General features: G+C 37.7%; 4 protein-coding genes across 21 annotated transcripts in view; 2 read left to right on the top strand and 2 right to left on the bottom strand.

The window, feature by feature from the left end:
• Window positions 1–1,336: 1,336 nt before the first annotated feature.
• Window positions 1,337–5,306, top strand: LOC103976480 (uncharacterized). Of its 2 annotated transcripts, XM_018822253.2 has the most exons (5): window positions 1,337–1,694; window positions 2,535–2,578; window positions 2,705–2,763; window positions 4,021–4,173; window positions 4,540–5,306. In XM_018822253.2, exons 1-5 carry the CDS (start codon window positions 1,485–1,487, stop codon window positions 5,211–5,213), a joined length of 1,140 nt encoding a protein of 379 aa, XP_018677798.2. In that variant the 5' UTR covers window positions 1,337–1,484; the 3' UTR covers window positions 5,214–5,306. The 2 variants fall into 2 exon arrangements, with proteins under 2 accessions (XP_018677798.2, XP_009389970.2); XM_009391695.3 differs by having other exon boundaries at window positions 1,338–1,694; window positions 2,535–2,763.
• A 157-nt stretch (window positions 5,307–5,463) lies between these two features.
• On the bottom strand, window positions 5,464–7,195 carry LOC103976487 (ammonium transporter 1 member 2). Its single transcript, XM_009391707.3, has 2 exons — window positions 6,672–7,195; window positions 5,464–6,579 (listed from the first exon to the last, which is right to left on the bottom strand). Exons 1-2 carry the CDS (start codon window positions 7,163–7,165, stop codon window positions 5,574–5,576), a joined length of 1,500 nt encoding a protein of 499 aa, XP_009389982.2. The 5' UTR covers window positions 7,166–7,195; the 3' UTR covers window positions 5,464–5,573.
• Window positions 7,196–10,125: 2,930 nt separating this feature from the next.
• LOC135610412 (uncharacterized) lies at window positions 10,126–12,586 on the top strand. 2 transcript variants are annotated; one of them, XM_065104896.1, is made up of 6 exons: window positions 10,126–10,362; window positions 11,340–11,472; window positions 11,656–11,796; window positions 11,894–11,943; window positions 12,092–12,179; window positions 12,257–12,586. In XM_065104896.1, exons 1-6 carry the CDS (start codon window positions 10,216–10,218, stop codon window positions 12,349–12,351), a joined length of 654 nt encoding a protein of 217 aa, XP_064960968.1. In that variant the 5' UTR covers window positions 10,126–10,215; the 3' UTR covers window positions 12,352–12,586. The 2 variants fall into 2 exon arrangements, with proteins under 2 accessions (XP_064960968.1, XP_064960967.1); XM_065104895.1 differs by having other exon boundaries at window positions 10,131–10,362; window positions 11,885–11,943.
• Window positions 12,587–12,811: 225 nt separating this feature from the next.
• The window catches only part of LOC135581604 (uncharacterized), a 36,633-nt gene continuing 25,081 nt past the window's right edge, over window positions 12,812–24,363 (bottom strand). For 2 of the 16 annotated variants that reach the window (XM_065104885.1, XM_065104887.1), the window contains exons 13-18: window positions 21,780–21,896; window positions 18,944–19,025; window positions 18,060–18,182; window positions 16,410–16,490; window positions 14,878–15,003; window positions 12,812–13,187 (exon numbers count right to left, since the gene is read on the bottom strand). In XM_065104885.1, the coding sequence (XP_064960957.1) occupies window positions 13,155–13,187; window positions 14,878–15,003; window positions 16,410–16,490; window positions 18,060–18,182; window positions 18,944–19,025; window positions 21,780–21,896 (562 nt within the window). In that variant the 3' untranslated portion in view covers window positions 12,812–13,154. Of the gene's footprint in view, window positions 13,188–14,877; window positions 15,004–16,300; window positions 16,491–18,059; window positions 18,636–18,943; window positions 19,039–21,779; window positions 21,897–24,363 lie in introns of those variants that run through there. The other 14 variants (XR_010486112.1, XM_065104886.1, XM_065104888.1 and 11 more) reach the window with 14 other exon arrangements.

The following is a 24,363-nucleotide window of genomic DNA, read 5'->3' as shown; positions in this document are numbered from 1 at the left end:
AATTAACTCAGACTCTAATAGGGCTATGACGCGTCTTGGTGGTATGTTGCACTCCGCCATCGGAAGGTGCGGTGAAGGGCCACTCATCCCTCTTGGCTGAAGAGATCCTTGAAAGATGAGGTGTGAACTCCTTGGTTGGCCTTTGGGAAGAAGAGGTGTTGTTGGCAATCCGAGGGTGAGTCGTTGCGCCAGGGTTATAGGTTGAATAAACTAAGAGAGAAGTGCCCCTTATCTCCAATCCAGGGGGGGAGGGGGAAGAGCCTTGGATCGTTGAGTAGGTGCCAATAGAGCCCTGGTGCTTGGGCTGAGGTGGGGGTGTCATTTTGTTAAAATATGGCACGTGCCTTCTCTTCCCAAGAGGGCTTGGGATTGGAGGTAACATCTCTTTGCTCGAACGTTCGCTGGAAGGATGTGCCTGTGACGTTTGGCCCCTCCTTATAGCACTAGAATGATGATATAATGAGTACTATCAACTGATGAGTTGGTTCAGTTGGTTCACTATCGAATGTGCAAGCTCATCCAGGTGCCTCTTCCTTGTTGACGTGACAGACTTGGTGAGGTGAGACCGTATAGTCTCCCCGATCGAAAAACGTTTTATTGGGGGGGATCCGGTTCGGGATGACCGTGTAGGCAGATTGGGATCCTCCTAGTTGTAAGGTTCCTCCTTAGGGGCTGGGTCATCTGAATGTCTTCGGGCGATCAATGATCCTACATGATAGGCCAACATCGAGGGTTGCCCGGCGTGACCCTTCCAATGCTTAAGTCAACGAAGGGGAGAATACAATAGCGTGAGCTATATGACTGAATTAGTGTGCAAGAGCCCTCTCTCAATGTGAGCTGATGAGTTTCTTTTTATACTTATCCCTAGACTTTCTTATTGTTTGACTTGGGATAAGATCAAGTTAATCATTAATTATTTTGATTTTAATAATGTAAGACATCATTATCAGGAGATACATTGCAATGACATTATTTTGAGTTTGATGACTGAGGACCCTGATTAAGTATCGACCTGTGTAACAAATAAACTGTCACGAGGTAAATCATCCCTATTAGTGTTCACGGATCAAATAAACTCACTCGCCTAATTACAATCTGATCCATGATCCCATCGATTACAGTCATTCGAACTCGATCATAATTAACAATCTTTTAGTCCAGATGTCATCATTTCCATTATTGATATTAATTTTTTGATAAAAATATTACTAATTCATCCGTCTGCAAATGAGCAATCTTTTTGTTCTGAAAATTATGAATATTTCCAATATTAACTTTAGATCATTAAAGGTGTCGTCCGTTCTCACGGGCAGTCGCGACTTCCGTCGCGCTTGTGGTGTCCCTTAAAACGGTGTCATGAAGCGGTTTGGGTAGTAGCGGTGTGGCGGAACCGCGGAATCATGTCGCCGCCGCCGAGGTAGGGTTTAGGGGTTTTTTGGGATTTCGATCGAGAATCTCCTCGATCTTCGTCGCGCGACGAGCAGATGTGGAGGTCGCGGTGGAGGAATTGTAGGAGGGGAATCCGGTGGCTATCCTCCGCCACTTCTGCTGCCGCCCGTGGCCATCTGGCTGATGAGGGAGACTGGTCCTACGTCTCAGAATGGTGGAGCGACGGCGGCGATACCGTCTTTCGATCCGTCTCGGATCACGGAAACGGCGTCGTCTCCGTCGTCGCCTACCCTTCGTCCCGACCGGTGCTGACCCTCTCTCTCTCTCTCTCTCTCTCTCTCTCTCTCTCTCTCTCTCTCTCCATAACACCAGACGATAGTTCTTTGTCGCGGTCGTTAAACAATGACTTTTTCCCCTCCTTTTTTCTGATTACACCTTAAAGCATAAGTCTTTCCTCAAAAACAGATTCAAATGTAAGACTGTAGATGATCTTCGTATAAGTGTGGTTTGATCAGACAAGTGACTTCATGCACTAGATTCTGTCAAGATGGTTTAAATGACTATTCTGGTTCATATGTATAAGTTGCCATAACTTTTTCGGGTTCTTTTACATTCTTGTGGCATCCCAATTACCTCTGCAATAGAAAATTTTCGCAAGTCTTGAAAATCCAACACAGAGTTTTTTGGATGTTGTACTTTGCAAGGTTTGAGTGCTTGTTGTGCTTTTTCTTCATATTCTATGCAAGTTCAAACTTCAAAGCATCATATGCACAAATGAGAGTCACCTTCCTTACGTTATAATGATATTGGAATTGGCAGGGATGTTTTGTAGTGTTTATAAAATGTGCAAGGTAAGATGTTAGCTAGCTTAGCAGGTAAAGATCTTGATTGTTTATTGTAAGGTCTTGGACTTGGACTCGAATAACGTCTTTGCCACTTATCTTATGCAAAAAAAAAAATTGCAAGGAAATTATGAAATATACAAGTTTATTGTAGACAATTAAGCTTTACCTGATTGTGTTGAAAGTTATGGAATGTATTTGTATTATTATCTACTTATAATCCTTTAAAACATCATATAATGCATCTTTTCCCCCCTTTTTCTATAAACCTACATTGCTTGAGAAGTCTTGTTTATTGTGTAGCCTGCAGAGCAATTGCCTGCTATAGAAAGATCGATTCAACAAAGGTATGAGAAACTCCATCCAGAATCCGAACATGATGGAAGGCTTAAGATTCTTGGTTATCAGTGGCGTGTACTTCGTTTTAATGAGAATACTCGCCAAAGCACAGCTAAAATTATGACCGCTTACAGAACTTCAGACCCTTCATCGCTATTTCTGATGCAGCAGCCACATTGTTTGGCTGTACCATGTAATTTCCCTAGCTCACTTTCTCATGTTCTTCTGTTAATCACTTCTCTTGAAAATTGATTTCTTATGTTCCGTTGAAGGGCGCTTTTTTTTTTCAGTAAAGATTCCAGCCTTAATGTTGCAAGCAGTCATACCGTAAGTTGATGTGTTCTTTTGACAGATTTGGAAACTTGGTAGCTTTTAGTTAATTACATTTGTAAGCAATAGCCCTTTGTATATTTTAGTTCAAATGGTGAACTGGTCAACTTGGCTCAACCGACTCTTTCAACCACATTTGCTTATTAGGAATCATATGTAGCTTTTTGTTTCTTATTTCGTAATAGTTCTTCTAGCTGTTAAGATATCCCAAGGGTCATGGTTCGTATTACTGATCCATACCGATATACCAACCAGCTGTCGGTATGATATGTGCCTAGCATACTAGCACATGGTACACTTGGGTGTATCGATGTACCGCCCATACCGATCTCTGTCGGATTGGTACGTATCACTCATGCCGAGTGGTATGCTTCGGTACGTCAAACCTTGTCAAGAGTTTCATGTTCCCCTTCTAAATGTAAAACTTAATGGTAGAACAATTATATCGAAAAAAAGTTTCATTTGGCCATTTTCCTTAAACATGAAGTGGGCTTACTGTAATAATTTTGCATACTTTGTCCAATATTTGTCTGATAAAAATGGACAAGTTCTTGTTAATCATGATGTAGTTGGAGTTTTTGGATATCTCAACTCGTGCATAAGTAAATCAACATAATCATGCAAGATATTTTCTGAAATTTCTGTAAGCTTCTACTCTTAGTTCTTCAGCAAGTTGGATAACTTTCATGATCAAGACTTGTTGATACATTGATTTACTTTTTTGTAATAGGACAAGTCTGTCATAAAGATGAGTACATATGGAGAAATCTATATCTATTTTTAAAAGTTGGTGTTATTATTTTGAGATTGTGTTCTCTTTTTCATTTTTATGCCTTTATTCACTTGACTTATTAGCAGTGTAAGGTATTGGAATAAACCTAAATTGTGCTCATGATGAGTACACTGAACTTGCCCTCTCCACTGCAACACGTTTACAGAAACCTTATGTTGTAATGCAACATATGGACAGACAAAAGAAAACACGAAAGATAAACATGAAAAGGGGTCTGGTTTATTAAAATTTAATCAATGCCCTCAACTATCTCCGTTGACATTTCTCCTAGATTTTATGTGATCAGCATGATCAACTTTTGATGTCAATAATGTGTTTTTTTGCCAGATCTAAAGAGCATGGTATCAGCTGGTTTGACTGCATTGGCTTCTTCCGGTTATGATCTTTCTGGAGCAGTTACAGGGAAAAGAAGCATGAAGATATTATGTGTTGGCCATGGTGGTGGAAGTCTACCATTATTTTTGGCCAGTAAAATTAAAGGTAAATCAATCTTCTTTGCCTGCAGTTTAAATGGTTCTGTCTTGGCTTATCTTTCGTGTTGTTTATTATGATATTTGATTTTCCATTGGACGGTACTTAGTGAGACTTCACCATTGAAGTTATGCTGAAATCTGCTTTAGGATCAATTTACCAGCAACATTAAAAGGGTATTATCAGTATCCCTTGGAACTATTTATTGTCCATATGCAAGTAAGGGTAAAAAAATAAAAAGAAGCAACTGAAGTTAAGATTCTTTCCAGCAACATACCATGATGGCAGCAATAGTCAATCTTCTACAATGAACTTGAAATGTTATATATAGCTCTTATAACAGTATGCATTCAGATTTTCTGTTGTTGTTTTCAGGTGCTTCTGTCCACATTGTGGAGATAGATCCAGTTGTTGTCATGGCTTCTGTTCAGGCAATGGGCTTCCCTGCCTCTGCTGTAAAAGAAACATCAGATAAGTTATCCTTTGATCAATCTTCTTATGCAGACGAAGTATTGTGGGAACACATTCATGAGCGGCTGTTCCTTCACAGATCAGATGCAGAGGACTTTGTACTCAACAGCCATGACATCTATGATTTGGTGTTCATTGATGCTTATGATGGTGATGATATTTTTCCACACAAGCTGTGGGATCGACAAGGGCCATTCCTTGAATCTCTTCGAAGCAAAGTTCATCCAGTCCATGGTACTGTTGTCGTCAATCTCCATTCTGATTCTGAAGTGTTGAGCATGGATATGAAGGATTACTCTCTGTGCCAAAGCATACTGCCCATGAGTAGGTATATTTCACAGGTCCGCAAGGCTTATGAGGAGCATTTCGGCTTAGCATATTTTTTTTCAGTTCCTTGGCTATGTAATATTACTCTTGTTGCATGCAGTGGAATGGGTTTAGGCATTAATGGCAGAGAATTAGACAAAAATCTCGTTCTAAGTGCTCTTATTTCCAAATGCTATCTGGTAGAGTTCGTCCTGGGCTTGCCATTTCCTTGTTTACCATACATTAAGAGAGGATTTATGTCATTTGACTAATTAGCCTGCATGTAAGAATTTTGTTGTTGTTTTTCCTTGCTCCGTAGTTTCAGGGCAGTGAAGTTGAATATGGAATTCATGTGAATTGCCTAATGACTTATTAGATACGATTATTAGTTCTTGAAAATTTTCCTTAGTTGGACTTGGATCTGTCAATGGATAGTGGATGTGTTGTTGGCAGGGAGTTGATCAGTACTTTGGTTTCCATCCATTGCATTCATGTTGCCTATTCTATCAGTCCACATCAGGCTATACACAACTCGAAACAACAAGTGGATTGCTCAACTTCAAAAGCAGAAGAAGAACGGTGATCCATAGAACGAACAAGCAGGTTTGGATTGGTTGGATGGGCTTGCATGGCTACGCATCGTTCGGTTCGGCGGCCTGCGGGGGTGTAGAGGGATCCACCCGGGCGGCGGCGGACTTGAGCTGGAAGCTGGCGAGCTGATGGTGGCCGGGGTCTTCGTCGTGGTAGACGTAGGCGAAGCCGCCGTGCCGGGTGAGGTCCATGCCCTTGAGCTCGTCCTCGCGCGAGATGCGGAGCAAACCAAGCTTGTGGAGGATGAAGAAGAGTGGCCCCATGGTGCAGCTGACCCATCCGATGTTGACCAGTATGGCGATGATGTGCGCACCAAGCAGCCTGCCGCCCCCTCCCATGAAGAGGCCGTAAGGCCGGCCGGGGCGCCCTGGGTACGCCTCGTTCACGTACTTCTCCTTGGCGAAGAGGGCGGTGAAGAGGATCCCCCAGGCGCCGCAGCCGGCGTGGAGTTGCGCCGCCTCGAGGGGGTCGTCGTACTTGAGCTTGGCGGCTAGCGTGTTGAGCCCGATGAGTACCCAGGCGGAGACGAAGCCGCAAACGATGGCGGCCCAGGGGTCGACGACGGCGCACCCGGAGGTGATGGCCGCGAAGCCGCCGAGTAGCCCGTTGCAGACGTCGACCACGTTCCAGTGGCCCGTCTGGAGGCGCTTGCCGAAGAGGGTGGTCAGCGCCGATGCGCAGCCGGCGAGGGTGGTGGTGACGGCGGTGCGGCCGACGGCGGACCACTGGCCGTTGATGCTCCCGCTGGGGCCGTAGGACTTGAAGATGGTGACGAAGGACCCGGGGTTGAACCCGAACCACCCGAACCACAGGAGGAAGGAGCCGAGCACGACCAGGGAGGCGGAGTGGCCGCGCAGGGCCACGGTGCGGCCTTCGTGGTCGAACCGCCCGATGCGGGGGCCCTCGATGAACGCGCCCCAGAAGCCAGCGATGCCCCCCACCATGTGCACCACGCCGGACCCTGCGAAGTCGATCACCCCGGACTTGAAAAGGAGCGACTCACCGAGATTTCGGCCGGCCGATGCCCATCCATCACCAGACCAGTACCTGCGCATCATCAGATCACAGATGCCTGTCTCATCACCAAACCCACATAATTCGGAACATCTACAAAGAAAGGGCGATAGAAAGTGGATCACCAGTGGGAGAGGACGGGGTAGACGAAACCCGAGAGGAAGGAGGAAAACATAAGGTAGGAGCTGAACTGGGTTCGCTCAGCGATGGATCCGGAGGTGATGCCGGCGGCGGCGATGGCGAAGGCCCACTGGAAGAGGAAGTTGGAGTAGTCGAACCCAGCCTGAGGCACCTCCTCGAGCCCGAAGAACTGCTTACCGATGAAGCCGTTCGACGGGGTGCCGAACGCGAAGGCGAAGCCGAAGAGGTAGTAGAAGATCCCACCCGCCGCCGCATCGAGTACATTGGTGAGCATGATGTTCATGGTGTTCTTGGCACGCACCGACCCGGCGCAGAGCATCGCGAAGCCGAGCTGCATGGCGAACACGAGGTAAGCCGAGAACAGCAGGTAGGTGTTGTCGATGGCGTAGCCGGCATCGACGAACTGGTTGCAGATGTAATCGGCAGCGTCAGTGGCGTTGCCGAGGAGCGGAGCCAGTTGTGATGCGTCGCAAGCCATCTCTAGTTTCAGATTAAGGTGGTGTTCAAGTAAAAGAAGAAGAAGAAGAAGAGTTGGAGAAAGGAAGGAGCAAAGTTTGCGTTATATTGGCTACAAAAGTGTTGGTAAAAGACAAAAGAAGAGGAAAAGAGAGAGAGAGAGAGAGAGAGATGCCATTTGTGCTTTGTATTCATCATTCCAAATGTAAGCTAAATATATATTCCCAGAATTAAAATTTTGCACGTATATTATTAAAAACTAATCTTTATTAGCTCCTATAAGTTAATTGTTTATTAGAAATATCAATATAATGTGCAGCATAATCAGATTCGATGGGGTTGGAATCATAGACTTGCAATTTCGACAATTTTGGTTTTGATAATAGAGAAAAAAGAGAGAGAGAGAGAAATAAAGATAATAATATAAAAATAAAGAAATAATTATCTGATTTATGGTTTAAGAAGAATATTTTACAAACGAAGGAGTTGCACTCCTACATATTATCGAAAACATAAGTGTGATCTCGCACCGCTCGATGTAAAAGGAATTCAAGTCATTGATTAATCTTCTTCGTTCATTATAATACTTTAATCACTTTTTATAGACCTAAGTAGAAGAATAAAAAGAAAAATATTGAAATAAGAAATATTGTAATCATATCGAATATAGAATAAGTTCTAATAATTCTAACTTGATTTAAAACTGGGATGGCTCCCTTGACATATGTATTTCTTTAATTCTGGATAGGGATGTTGCAGTAATATAACTAAACAATCGATATAATTATTATATTATATATGTTCTTTAAAACTTTAACATAGATTATCATGAAAGGTTCATTATATAATTTTTTTTTTTTGTGTTCGAATCAGTATAATCAAAAGGATAATTTTCAAGTAATAGAGATGCAAAATCTATAATTTTAACAGTCTTAAGAAGTAAAAGATAACTAATATTAATGTCACTGTTTATGAGTTAAATTAGAACAGATAAAATAATTAATATTAGCAGTACGAGAAGAGATAAAAAAAGAAAGCTAAAAAAGTTTAACAAAAACAATAAATAAAGTATTTTGAACTTAACTTAATGTATGACTTTTTACTCTCAATAATGATGACCTCAAATCATTGAGACTTATGATTTTGTTATTGTTTATTATCTAATACATATATGATTACAAGAGCTCTATATAATGGTGCACCACTAAGTGATTTTGATCTATAAATCTGTATGACCAACATATATTTATCTTTCCACATATGTGTACATAATTGTATAAGATTTTAATTTGTTTTGCAATCATAAATATATAGGAATATAATGTTTTTACTAATGTAGTTAGGCCAACTCATGCCAACAAATAGCTTCAATTATGCAATTAATTGAACAATATTAATGTTTAGCACTTCCTGTGGCCTGGCACCAATTCACCTGAGATCTCCTTCAACACTCAATCTTAAACTAGTTCTTTCTTCCCTTCTTTACTGCAGTAATTAGTGATACTTAATTGACATGATAACTCTTGTTTCATGACATTGGACATTTCTCAGCTTCTGATAGAACTCAGGAACAGCTGCAATGGTAGTTGATGTTCTTATAGATTTCCATTTGATATGGTCATCTTCTTTATTTTGTCTGAACTCATCAAGTCTTTCCATCTTAACAGCAACAAGCATAACATAATGTGTTCAGAACTATTCAGCTTCTACTGGTGTCTTGAAAATTTATGATGCTTTTCTCAACCTCCAACTTTGCTGTTCATTTCCTGAATAATCAGCATTTTTGCTCAAACAATGGATGTTCCTTTCGCAGATTGTGAAGATTGGGTGGTGTTAAGGAAGTAAGACTTTGCCCAATATTAATTATCGTCCCAATTAGGAGTTCAAACTTTGGGTTTGGGTTTTATGAGCTCAGCACTGCAGCTCTCAAGCTGATGTTTCTTTTTTTCCTTCTTTGTCTGTTGCTTATGTGACATGAACACCATATTATATGTGGGAGATTCAGTGGACAGCAGAACCCCATATCTGTGAAAGGCATTTGATACCAAAGCCATTATTTATTGGCGTTGACAAGAATCTGGAGACAAAGTGCATTCAGTTCTATTATGTTCTTAGGATCATCATCACCATATTTGCATCATGTTTTCTGCACAACACAGGCCAAGAAAGCATGTCAAAGCAAGCTCATGAATGAAGGCAAAGAACTGTGAGGCCACACTTGTATGCAGAAAATTTTAACACCAAAATTATTAAGATCAAATAACATTATATCATATTTTTGATGTATATCTTTCTTTATCTAGAAGATTTTTACTTGATTTTCAAAAGTTTCGTAAAGTCACAATCTTCAAAGAGAACCAAAATCGTCTACTCTTATCTTTATATCTTTTAATGATTAACTTATGTGCTCACGTGACTAAAGAGAGACGACAGAAGATATGTAATATATTATTTTACTTATCTATTATACTTAATCTAAGCTTCGTGCTGATCACTATTTTAGTCATCTATTATTTCAATCATCTACTGTACTTAACAAAAGAATTATTTTAGTAAAAAAATAATTATACATATTTTTATATTAAAAATATTATGATCAATTAATTATATTTCGATTTGAATCAATCAATCAATCAATCAATCAATTAATAATTCAGTTCTTTTCTTTAGTTCAGTTAATTGATTTTAATTTAAAAAAATATCAATCAATCGACTTCGTTATCTTAAATTCAAATTGATTCGAAGACTCAATTTAATTTAATTTTAATTTTATAATTTCATAAATCTTATCACCTCGATCTTATTGAACTAATTTATTTTAAAAATATATTTTAAAGTTATTTAATATTACAAACGAACTAACGTATTAATTTTCTATCATTAGTTACATGTCTGTGTCGATCGACTGAATCACACCTACGAGACGGATTGCTAATTACAGGTGATTCGTCGTCGAGGCGAGACGAATCAACCGATCGAGCCGGCCGGTTCGGCCGTTTCCCTCAAACCGGGTGGATTTAGTTGGAGGAGATCACCCGGAGATCTGTGGTTCGTTGGGGGCGCTCGAGTTGGATGGAGGACGACGACCGGTGTTCCTCGAGCAACCCGGGAGGGATCGGGCAGGAGGAGGAAGATGAGGACGGGAAAGTTCTCCGATTCCTCGACTCTTTGGATAGCTATCTTACGCTACTCGATGCCTTGTCTTCCACCCTTCGCCAGGTAAGTCCACCCTTTCGTTGCTCATTTTTTTGCTGCTTCTTTAGATTAGAAATCAGGTCGGCTCGATGTCAGTCTTGTTCGACTCTCGCTGATTGTGCAATCATGAATTTTCCGGCTTCGTGTCGGCGCTGAATGAGATTTTCCCGGATAAAAAAAGCAATTTTTAGGGTAAAATGATCTAAAAGTCTTCTTCTTCTTCTTCTTCTTCTTCTTCTTCTTCTTCTTCTTCTTAAACATGTCCTTGTACAGTTCAATAGATTTCATGGAAATTAGGGGAAAATAAAGATAGATCTTTGAGAGGAAAAAGGAAATTCCATCTGCAGATATAACAAGGCCCTTTTTTTTGCCCTATCGGCAACGCCCTTTCTTCGTACAATTATATATATATATATATATATATATATATATATATATATATATAAAACATAATTTTAGTAAATACAATCCCTCAATTACCAATCAAACTTTTATTTTCCACAACCCCTCAATTATCATTACTTCATACAACCCGTTTCATTCGCGGATCAATCATCCCCATGAGCACCGACACCGGAACCTAGCTGTGTCCCTTCCGACCATCTCGGACGATAGGAGGAGAAGAAGACGAAGAAGGGAAAGAAAAAAAAGGCTATATAAAAAGAGTCGAAAGAGTGTTGAAATTAAATGATAAGTTGAGAGCATTTACATCTATTTGCTGAGAGATATCTTAGGAATACTAAAAGTTGAGATTGTAAGTAGCAAGAAAAGAGTTGCTGATAGAAATCCCGTTAACCAATTTTCCTTCCATGTGTAAATCTCTGAAGGATATTTTGATCCATTTCATATGTTCAATATTCTTGATCATGAGATTGTGATCATGTTAACTTCATGCACTTAATGTAGCTGCTTTCTGTATCTCATTGAGCTGATCTATGGAACTTAGTGCTTGTGATTTATGCCTTTCTATTCCATTTAGAGAAGACATTTCTTGGCTGCAGGGATGGTTCGAACTAGCTAGTGCTCGTCACTCGATGGGTTCATCGCGCATCTCAAGTGTGTTGCTTGACCAGAAAGTACAGTCTGCTGCAACCACATTTCAAGTTAGAAAATCTATTGATGGATCGCCATCAGGTATCTTATGAATATGTTGTGTCTGAAATAAAATTGCTGTTGGATGAGAATGTCTGTGGCAGTTCTGCATCATGATTTAATCCGCTGACTACATAGTTGATATTTGTAAGATTGACATCTCAAACTTGTAGAATAATTTTTGCATATGAATCTTGAAGATAAAAAATCCTGTATCAACTACAGAATCACATCCAAGTTTTGCTATTTCAAAATGGGCATCTTCGAGGGATGGGAAATGTTCTTTCAGGGAGTTGGAAGTCAGTCGTGTGCAAAAGACATCTAAGAATTCAGAATTAAGGCATCGAGGTTCATCCAACTTCTACGGTATTAAATTCCGTTTAAACTTTTTTCCTGTATCTTTCAACCTCTCCTTATGGTAGAATGGATAACAAAATGTCTTCATTGATTTTAGATACTACAGATGAACATGACTTGACAATCAATGCATCTTCTACCATTAGTGATAGTGATGTAAGTTATGTTGTCTTGAAAATTTGATATGTTACGGAAACAATCTGGAATGCTTTTTTTTTTTTCTTTCCTCTGATGGTGTAATTTATAGAAACGATGTTCCGAAATTTGAATGTTGTAGCTTAAAGTTTCTTCTTTCAAACCATAGGTTCAGAAGGAGAGGTCTAAATCCTTATCAGTCTTTGGAACTTTGGTGTCTCCAAAGCTCCGTGGTGCCCAAGTTTCGTTTGAGACAGGTTTGTCATGTCCATGAACTCAATCATTCTTTTTTGAATGAACACTTCTCTGCTAAAATCTACCTCGCTTTGTGCAGCACTTGATGCCATAGTAGAAATTGCAAATATCCGGTCTTCGATGCTCTCTGCCTTCACTCAGTTACAACAAGAAATGAAGAAGGATTTAAGTTGAGTTCTACCACTTTCGGCTGAGCATCCGGTTTTGTGCTTCATCAGCCACTCAAAAAGGATAGCACGATATGAGCTTTTGTTTACAAGATTGATGTTAGAACGACAATGCTTGTAATATGGAGAACGAAACATTGTCTATTTGGCATGTCTGCTGCTACATGAGATATGCTGACCTTTTGATCGATATGCCTTCATCACAAATAATTGGCAATGATATTTCTCCAACTGTCTCAGAATGTTTCGTTGCCATCGGTACATCTATTAAGAACTAGTGGAAAGATATTTCTCCAACTGGAATACATACCATTGATGTGGTGTGGCTATATCTCTCAGGATCTTAGAACTAATCATTTATGCAGTTACTTTTGTGGTTAGAGAACTCTGTGATTGCAGCTGCTATCACATAGCAGGACTTTGTGGTTAGAACTTTGAGTCCCATTGTTACATGCACATCTATGAAATGAATAAAAATAATGATAATAAAATATTTTCTGGCATTGAATACATACCCGACTTGCAGTGCAAATTAGCTTGACATTCTATCATGTTATCACCATCCCCACTGAGAAAACAACAGGTACATCAATCCACTAAACATCAGATTGTCATCAAGTTTCAGTCGATCGACCAGAATATCAAAAATTATATTGTAATCGATCTTGATACCCCCAATTGTCATATAAATAAATGTCCAACACAAAAAATAAGAGAATATCAGGACCTCACAAAACTTAATAGAAGAAGGTTGGAGGTGCAAGAATGAACTGAATTAACTCAAGAAGATGCAATTGCATGATGGCTCCCTCAAACCGTCCGTCGATAGTTTGATCTCACTTTCTGCGACAAGACAGTATTTCCAAGTTAAACCAGGTTCCAGTCATACCTTCTAGTGCTGAATTAGTAAAATATGGATACATGTGATTTATAATGCATAAAAGAAAGCTTTTGGCTATAGCAGTTTCATGACAGGCAGACGATAACAAATGCCTGATCATGGGATTACATCCCAGATGTAAGTATGGTGCATTCATCAATTGTTTGTGCCATTTGAAGGCTGTAAAGCTTGAATAATGAACTGGACAATATCAAATGCTAACTCAAAATTAACCAACAACTAAGCTACCTTGCATATTCATGTATCACAAAACCATGAATCTTTATGTATAAATGCACTGATGCAACATCCAGTTAAACTTACTTCAAAAGAAAAAGTTCATAATTTAATCATGTGTAGGTATTCCAGAAGCGTCTAAAGTATGATTGTAAATTATAAGGTGTGTCTACAACCAAGTTGACAAGTGAAAATCAGAAAGCTGATAGAAATATGGTAACTCTGGGTTAAAATTAACATGAGTAATTTCAAATTTCAGCATAAGGATACTAAAAGGATTATCATTTACACGAGAATATGTTGGCCAAGGAAAAAATCATTACCCATCAAAAAGTGATAAATGATACTAGGTATTTATCAGCTTATGCTTTTCAAAGTGCACTTGAAGAATCCAGGCAACTTGTTGCTAACTCAGAAGTACTATCCTTATGGACACCTCATTTTAGATAAATACCTCAATTTTGACATAACTAGTTACATGCAAACAACACTAGTTATGTTCTTTTCCTATCATGACCACCAGTGAACAACACTAGCTGCCACAATGGTCATTTACAAAGTATGTGGTATCCTATTTAAAACATCTGAAAAGACAATAAACATGCTTGTGAAATGAAAAGCATAAAGAAAAAATTGTGATCAGGCAATTTGCCACAAAAACCAAAAACTAGGTAAATAATTGAAAAAGGTCATCAGTTTTCTAAAAGATTTTGTTACTTTATGGGTCATTGTTAGCTGCAGATTCTGGAAGTTTCTACTTTGTAGAGAATGAAATGTTTTATAGTTCTGCTATTTTTGCTCTATTCTAAAATATCTTATTTCCTACTAATTATACCTCTGCTGTGAGCCTCTTTTTTTGTATGTCATCAAGGAAACTGGTTCTTATATAATCCCTCAGAGTTAACATCGTTCAAGAACTAGTTTCTGTTGTCCAAAACAAAAAGGATACTATTTTTACATTTTTGCTAAAATTTTAGTGTTACATCTTCCTTCACTTGTTTCACTATTATCCTTTCTTGTATATAAGCGTTTTATGAGACTTCAACTGCAACCTTCTCATCTCTTCTTATGAATTTAATGTGTCTATGATCCCAGTTATTATCTTGATTCTCTCCTATTCCAAATACATGGTGCACATACGAATTATCAGCAGCTACTACTTTCAACAATTATGTTAGAAGATTAACTGACAACAAATATTTGTTGTACCTATCCACCTTTTACAAGAAAGTGGTTTCCAAGTTTAAATAAATAAATCTTCTCCGAAGAATAGGCTTGACAATTCTAGAAAATGCATTTGAAAAACACCAGCTTTATCTTTTATTCTTAAGCAATCCAATATACAAAAAATAAGTGATAATCTAGAAGCATAATTTAAATTAATCAAACATTAATGACAAGGATCCACAGAAGAACCTCCAAAAGAGTGATGTAATAGAAATCTTCCATATGCTGCATAAGGGCAGTCCCATCTCTGATGGAACGGAGGAGATTAATCTCGGTCTGTAATATTTGTTCAATAAGTTGCTTCTCTCCTTTCATCTGCATAGAAGGTTTCCCTTCATCAGAGACCACTTCAACATCATACAACATCTTTCACAAGATATGCGGGTTTTTTTTGTCTTTTTTAATCAAGGACTTTGATAGAATATATACTATACTGAACATATGTAAGCAGGATGAGGATCATATATGGGGTTGAATGGGAATCCACAACAATAAAAAAGAACCAAGTTATGTTTATTCTTCATATGAAATGGCTAACCAGGAAAGGTCAATTAGTAAAAGGATTCAACTTTGACTATATTGGAAAACACAATAAGGTAAGAAACAATGAGATAGGGAATCAAAGAGAGTATTTGCGAAGCATTATCTCTTTTTGTTATGATGAAGAAAGCCTAAAAGTCATATAATCTAAACATTTTCTTTTGAATTTGTAGTATATATGATTTGTGGCATCGCCTAAGTGTATGCATGTAGGTGTGTCCTTTTATGATAATCAACAGTTTAAGGTTGAAAAAGAATTTATATCGATGCATGTTTACATGGTTCTAAGACATCAGATAAAGGAGACAAGTAATTTACAGTGAGAAATGGTTGTAGTCATTTACAGGGAAATGCAATTAATGATAAGAGCAAAATAATCACACAACATGGTTCAGTTTAGGCATTACCAAAAGAAGAGCTATAGTTCACCTAAAGATAAGGTGAGCCTATTGCACAAGGTTCTATGGGAAGGGAAGGACCAAAGAAGATAACAAAAGATGGCAAAAGATGACATGACACTGCTAGACACACATAAAGGAGATTGTCCAACATCAAATAGTTAAAAATCTGGTTCTTTGAATTTGTTGTTATCTCAAAGGACTATAAGACACGGACCAGGCAGGGGTCCATCAAAAGTGTTCAAATGAGTACGGAAAGCAATGTTGCTTCAGTTGAAGCATGCTTCCATATACTGAAATTAGAACAAGTGACTCAAATTGTTTGTTTGTTATATTTCTAGAATTATTAAGAACACGTCAATAATTTCTGGTTACACGTTTGTCCTAAGTTACTATTCAGAAATTCTAGATATACGGCAAACATAAATGTAAAAAATTACTATCTTCTTTTATTATAAGGAATACCATCACATGCTTGTGGACACCAACATAGGTTCAAATCTAAGCATTCATGTGCACCTATAAACAGGCGGTGGCATATCGACAAATGTCATTATTGTTACACCGAGGCTATGAGGCTTTCCCGGGGGATGTTTTCTATATACATTCTCATCTATTAGAAAGAGCCGCTAAACGATCAGACCAGACAGGTGCAGGTAGCTTGACTGCCTTACCCGTCATTGAAACACAAGTTGGGGACATATCGGCCTATATCCCCACCAATGTGATCCCCATTACAGATTCGCTGCACAAACATTAATGTATGGCAAGGGTGACACTTACAAACTCATTCACAAGAATATCAGGTGTGGCTTCTCCAATTACATCACTTTGATACCCATCTCCTAGAAATTCTCTATTTACCTGTAGCAACATGTATCAGAATATTAAGTGTAACATACTCTGGTTGCTGATGAATAAACTCGCTAACAATAGAATTTATGGGTCAAAAAGATTGCACAAAACTGAGAATTGATGAAGTAATTAATTCAAATACATTTACATTTGGCAAGGCATAAAAATGGTCAAAAGTGAAAGTTAAAGAGAAAAAATAGGCTCACTTAAACATATGGTTGTCAACCCTATTCATCCTTGGAACCAAGAAAAAACAATAATAAGCTGTTTTAGGTAACAGCCTTATAGTTTTCTTAGGCATCCCTATACCTGTTCACGCACCACTAATCTTGATTTACTCATCTCATCTGATCGGAGTGTCCATGAGGCTCTGGATGTTCTATCTTCTTAAACAATTTTCCCAAATTTCTTTTGTGAAAGCTATATTTTACTGTTCACAAATATATATATTTTTATTGTATATTTTCCAGTAACACCAAACATCCATCTCAACAACACTGAATATGTGTTGTTTGCTGACTATCTAATTTCAGTCTATAAAGCATTGTTTGCCTTACGATTAGTCTGAAAGGCATGTGACAATCACATAAACTCAACTCCTGATGCCCCTCTACAAATATCCCACTTGTAACTCTGTTACATCAGTCTCCCCTTTCTACAGAGTAATAGATCTATATGGTTCCTGAACTTTTCATTTGTCCATGTTTACTATATTCTTGTTTCTTCTCTTGGCATTATTCGAGTTTCACAAAGTATATTTTTGGTTTTAGATCAAGAAAACCAATTACAAACAGGAACCAATTTATCATATGTTCCAAATCATCACAATAAAGAGAGCGATATTAGGTCTCCTAAAATAGAAGCAACAATAGCAATTTAAGGGATGGAATGAGCAACTGCCTATCATGTCTGTGATTTACATGAAACACCATTTGGAAGTTGAATGTTACCCACATGGCAATGAATTTAAAGGATGCAATTAACACCATAATCTTTAACTCTGCAAGGTAGATTCAGCCAAAAAAAGTTTCCATAGAGGCATAAACCATAAACTATATAAATCAATTAACATCTCTCCTGGTTTACTGAATTTCTGCTTGGTCACCTAACTACTGACACCTGCCTATGCAGAAACAGCTACTGAAAACAACAGGCTAGAATTTAAGTGAATGTCCCAGGAAGATCTTTAAGAAATTCAAATCTTTTTGAAAAAGTGATACTGTTATCATTTTCAGAGGCATTTAAAATCATGAAGCTAATTCTCTGCTCTGCTTTTTCCAGGATGCTGGCATATGATGTTGTGTACACTATTCATAAAATTGAGAGAAAATACCACAAGGTCCAAAGTCCAGTGAAAGGCTATTTAACAACTGAATATTCTTCAGTCTTCATACCCGTTATTCTATTAACAATAATTGTTACCCTGGATGTATGAGGCTATGAGCAGTATTCATAAATAAAAGCCATCTATAAGAACCAAGGGTAACATCTACCAAGATAACTTGCTACTCACCAATAAATGAAGAATGTTTGTATAAGAAGCTTGCATGACTTTTACCAATATAACTTACTACTCACCAATCCCTCTAAATCTCCAGCTGAAAGATAAACAGGTTGAGCAACATGGCAGTAGCCCATAAGACGAGGCACTGTTGGAATAATGTCTCTGTGGTTCACAATTCTCCAGCTATCTTTGACCTTCTGTACGTTTTGTTTTTCTTAAAGAACTTTTTGCATAAAATAAGTGGCAAAAAAACATGATAAAGGGACCTTTTCCAAAAGTTAACTACTTGTGGAATTGTAGATGACAAACAAAAAGAGTTCTACGCTAGAATAGTAAACGAGTTTAAAAAGAGTTAAGCATGGGGTTGTAAAATTAAGACATACAAGCTGCTACTAGAAAATTCAACAAAATATTTACCACATCAAGCTTCAAGGGGATACACATTATCAAGTTGTGAACCAATTAGTTTCAGAAATTAGAATATCAATAAAGCTGCTTAAATAATTAAATACAGGGAGCCTGGAACAAAGGGCTACTTAGCAGTTATTACCTGAGAACTGATGGCATCATTGATAAATAAGCATTTATTAGTTGAAAGAAACAATTTGTTGTAGTTGGTCAATTTGCCTAATGATGTATAATCTCTAAAGCTGCACATAATGTTAAAAGGTATTACCTATTCCTTTTTTGTACACAATATAAATGCCAACTCTTGAGCTAACCAAGATAGATAAATAAGAATTGACAAGGTAGTTCTGGATTTATCTTGCTATTTGATAGTATAGAATATGGATTTCTGATTAGAAATATGTTAAGTATTTAATAACAGGAAATGATTTTTGAAAATTATGTTAAGAATAATAAGAGTGTTAATCCAAGCCAATATACAACAAAGGGAAACAAATCAATGCATCATATATCTCATCATGAACCTAGGGTGCAGCTACCTCTTCCATACCTCATTATAGAGCTCAGCAAACCTTCTATTTCCAACTCGAGGAGAACCGAAGTTGTACATCGTAACCGTAATTTGTCCATGCCTACAAATAACAACTTAAGATACATATGAGTTGGATTTAGAGAAGAAAAGCTAATATCAGGAAAAAAAAGAAGATGGTAGTATACCCAAATTATGGCTGTCTAAGGCACACAATTATATTTATGATAGTAATTCATATGAAAATAATGCATACTGTAAAATATACCAAATGAATTACCATGAGTAGAATGAGAGCTATGGTGCAAATATGATATAGTAATTGCTTACAGAGATCTAGTTTAAAAATCTGTTAATATTAGCTTATTTTATGCAAAGATCAAACTTGTGCATTAACATGCTATAGTCAGATTACATAATCTGTATTACTTCAGAGTTCAGAATAGTATAGACTACTGCATGCAGCAAATATGAATTTCAAGAACATTTCAAATTCTCAAGACTGCTGCATCCACTAGTACAAATACCCAGTTATAAATCACATTATTATTTCCAAGGTAATAAATTGAAACATACTAATACCCAGTTCAATTATAAAATTCAAGCCATGGAAACCCTTAAATGGTGATACTCTGAAATTTATGGTGGAATGCTTTGAAACTAGTCCTGGATACTGCAGACCTGTAGTATCTGTCAGGAGAGGAGGAAGAAAGATGGGGCAGCGGAGGCGGAGGCCAGGGCTTATAGAATCAATGCTGCAAGGGAGAGAAGACATCAACCTGACATCCCATCTACTCCTTTCTCATTTTTTTTGTTTCCTTTCTTTTGAAATTTGACTGATACCAAAGGACATACAGTCGATATGTTAGTATCCTACATTCCTACCAATCCAAGAGGGACCTATGTACTTGTACCTCACTTCGTAATCCTTGGTCCAGCTAATCAGCTAGTCTGTAAAATATAAAGATCAGCTAGTATTTTGAAATTTGACTTTCTTTTCCTTCTTGTTTTTTCATAGGTACCGAGATACCAAATGGTATACAGTTGATACATTAGTATCTTACATTCCTACCAATCCAAGAGGGACCTATGTCCTTTAGTACCTCACTTTGTAATTCTTGGTCCAGCTAATCAGCTTGTCTGTGAAATATAAAGATCAGATCCCTCAGTCTCTGCTCAAGAAGTAACAGAGGATTGCCCATCAAAAGCTCATTGGCCAAGGAGTGAGTAAAGAGAAGATCTGTTCATCAATAAGCTCTCATGAATGTCTAAGTTTGTTTAGCCATGTATTTTTCAACGAGGAAGATTGCAATCCTTACATCATACCATGGTCTTCTCCAAGGTTCGCAATACCGTACTGTACCGGTATTTCGACCTGGGCTCGGTACTGGTACGGTACAGTATACCGAGCGGTACACCCAGGTGTACCGAGTACTGTAGCACTGCTACAGTGCTACAGTACTCTCGGACCGGTAACAGTCGGTCCGCGTACCGACAACCTGTCGGATCGGTACATACCGCCCGTACTGGGCGGTACGGCTCGCTACGACAGACCCTGGTCTTCTCATTAATTTGTTTTTCAACTTCGGGGAAAGATCTCATTTAACATTTTGAGATCATCATACCATAGTCTTCTCATTAATTTGTTTTTTAACTTCAGGGCAAGATCTCATTTAACATTCTGAGATCATTTAACTTCAGGGCAAGAACACTTGGCTTCTTTTTCTCAATTAAATTGCACTTCAAGAAAGTTTATTTCTCAATAAAATTGATAATTTGTTTGAGATCCCGATGGAGAATCATCTAACTTTAAAAAGGATTTCAGAAATGTTTATTCTAGGCAAAGAAATCAACAAAAAGTCATCAATTAATTGACCTAGAAATTCTAAGAGTTATATTGAAAATTGAAAAGTCTTTTTATCTTTCTACGGATTACTTTTGTATTAAATGCACTCATTTACTATTTACGTATCCTAAAAGTTACATTTTGGATTTCTAAAAGGTATACTAATTCCCTAGAAAATTACTCTTGAAAATAATTGTCTTCATTAATTGTACCAAGGCTTATAAACCCTTGTAAATAGTGGAGCTTTTCAATGGATCAAACACTTCATTAGAATGGAGAAGAATTGCATCTCTCTTTTAGTCTCTTTCTCTCCTCTCTTATCTCTGATCTCTAATATGACGCCTCTCTTTCTCTCCTCTCTAATCTCTAATCGCATGTCTCTCTTTCTCTCCTCTTTAATCTCTAATCTCACTCTTCTTTTACTCTCTCTCTCTATTTCTCTACCTTGTTCTACATCAAATCCTCATCAAAGATAACTAATTTTTCAATATATCATTTTTTTTACTACAAGATTTTCATTATATGACATGGTTGGCTATTTTAACGAAAGAAAACACAAGCATATTTAAGTATCCTATTCAAACCTTTGCCAGAATTTTTTGATTAATGTCCTCTATATGTTAAAAAGCTAATCCAAGGAAATAAATCTCATACTCTATAATGTTCACTCAAGTCTTGACAATATCCTCAGCTTGCAACTATCCTTCCCCTTTTTTGATAACTTATGTTGCATTACTTAGTTGAGTCATTATTCTGCAGCATTTGGAGGATTTTCCTCTGACCTACAATTTATGAATCCATTTTCTGATCTTTGTTACAAGGGAAGAGGAAATTTCTGATATGCCTTTCTCATTGCCAGATACTCTATATTTCTTTTCTTTCCCACCAGAATAGACTTTCAATACATATAGCAGGAATCAAGCATGTCATTTCAAGAAAATGGAAAAAAAAATTCTGAAAGTTAGGAAATGAAAATGCATCAATTTGTATGGGAAACAATGTTCTACTAACTTTGCCATTCGACTTGATGATAATTCAAGAGCAAGAAGTGTAGCAAGTGCACCACCTAAGCTATGTCCAGTAACATAAAGTTGCCATTTAGGTGCATTTTCTGATTCATCTCCCAATCTGTAATAGAAACTCTGTTAATATTAATCAAAATAGTTGAAAAGCAATTAATAGTAATTAAAAAACACCACAATAAACACAACTGAAAAACAAAACTTATTGTTCTTGTTTTTGTTGAAAGATTATTATTATCTTCACCTTGGACATGTTTTCAAAGTGCTTTGTGTACCTTTATTATGGTAAATTTTGTTGCTTTGTGTCCACTACTCAGACAGATTTGGAAAGCTTGTACCAAGACAGATTTGGAATAGAATGCTGTAGAGAAGAGGTGATGTACAGGGCCGAATCTCCATCAGATACATTTGCAAAGTTTCATTATCATGTAAATGCTGAAAAAATAGGATCTAGTGCATCAATTTATGGCAGAGGGTTGGAATGGATTCCACAATACGGAAACAAATAAGATTTATTCTTGTTTTCCTGTGATGGTGGAGCTCATATTAGCCTCATGAAACATATTTATGAAGATGAGAGTATAAAGCAGGGTTTGCTGTACCAATGCGTAGTACCAATCCAATAGGATACCGGTACATGGACCACCCTCTACCGGGCGGTACCGGTCACTTGACCCCGTATCGGGCAATACGGGGTTTGTATCGAGTGGTAATAGTCAAAATCTGATCGTTATCGACTTGTACTAGTTGGTAACGATCGGATTACCGACCTGTACTGTTTGGTGACGATCGGATTTCGACCGTTACCAATCAAGGGCTGAGATTGCCCTATTTTAAATGATCGATTTGACGGTTTAAGGCTTAGAAAAGGGTTTTTAAACCCTTTCCTCCCCCCTCTTTCAGTTCATTTCACTCTCTCGATCTCTTAAACTTTCTCAAACTCTTTTTCACTCACATCTCTCTCTTGTTCTCACATTTTCACTCTCCTAAACAAAACAAAGCTACAATTTGTGGATTTGATGAAATTCAATAGATTAATTTGGGAGGATTAACAAGAAGAACACTCTAATCAAGAGGTAAGTATTCTCTTTCTAGATTTTTATTGATTTATGAGATGATTAAGCCTATTCTATGTGGCATATAACTTAATGTCTAATATGTTGTTTAATACAGGGTTTGCCGTACCGAGCTGTACCGCCCGGTACGGGCGGTACGTACCGGTCCGACAGATTTTTGGTACGCGGACCGACTGTTACCGTTCCGAGTACTGTAGCAGTACTATAGTACTGTAGCAGTTACTATAGCACTGTAGCAATGCTACAATACTCGATACACCCAGGTGTACCGCTCGGTACACCGTACCGTACCGGTACCGAGCCCAGGTCGAAATACCGGTACGATACGGTATTGTGAACCTTGGTTTAATATATTTTTGATAGTAGAATAGTACTAATTAGGGAGTAATTAAAGTCTTTAATGTTATGATTAGTATGTTTAATATGATTTTTTTCGAAAGTAGACACTTAATAGGTTAAATCTCTATATTTCATGCATATTAAGGGTCATAATTAGGTTTAATTAAGTTTTTTTAATATTGTGATTAGTGATTTTAATGATGATTTAATCAAAATTTGATCGATATTAGGTCAATTTATATTATTTTTACTAAAATTATACTAAATTTATATTTATTTCTAACTTAAAAACCCTAATCTAACTTTTTTTCTACTTTTTAGGTATTTTTGGATGTTTCTTTTTTTATGATTTTGGGTGTACCATCGATATACCCCAGCGTACCATTGATACTCCTCGGTACATACTGTACTGAGCAGGACTCGGTACACCGATACAGACTAAAATTGTAATCCTTGGTATAAAATATAAACAATGAGGGGATGGCTTTCGGGGGACTAGATGTGTTTTCTATAGATTTTTTTATAAAATATATTGTCATATAATTAACAATTTTGTTTGTAGTGCTGCCATTTTTCTTAACATTGTTTCTTGCATGACCAACAGGGTTTTGATCAATCTGGCTTAACCTAGGAGTGAAGGCTACACACACCATGGTTTAGACTAGGCTTAGTCTATGAAGTGCTACAGTGTTAGCACTTCCTGATTTTGACATGGTCTTTAGAGTTGATACTTGACACATCTCCTCCCATATAGGCATAGCTCTTGTTTTGAATCAGTAATGTTGTCCTATTGCCTATTTTGGTGAGAAGTTAAATGATGCAAAGCATGATACTCCACATACGATTTTAAGTTTTATGCAATCATTCAGGATTTAAACATTGGATAAGGCATTACCTTCGTTAGAGGGAATTTTATTGAACTCCAACCATGAGGGTGTTGTGTTTGTTGAACTCAAATTTGATGGAAAGAAACAGCATGCTAAATGACTTTTACTCCAGTAACACAATTCATCTTAAGAATAAAGTGGCCAATGCACTGAGTCATAAACTGAGGTCATTGGTCAAAATGTCAATCCAGGTAGCATGCTTGGGAGTGCTTAACAGTCATATCACAGTTGTCCATAGTTTGGATCCACTTGTCAGTCATGTCAGGACTTT

The sequence above is a fragment of the Musa acuminata genome, chromosome BXJ2-4, assembly GCF_036884655.1.
Source record: "Musa acuminata AAA Group cultivar baxijiao chromosome BXJ2-4, Cavendish_Baxijiao_AAA, whole genome shotgun sequence".
Lineage (NCBI taxonomy): Eukaryota > Viridiplantae > Streptophyta > Magnoliopsida > Zingiberales > Musaceae > Musa > Musa acuminata.
The sequence above is the reverse complement of the archived record's forward strand: the minus strand, read 5'-3'. Positions and strand labels throughout refer to the sequence as shown.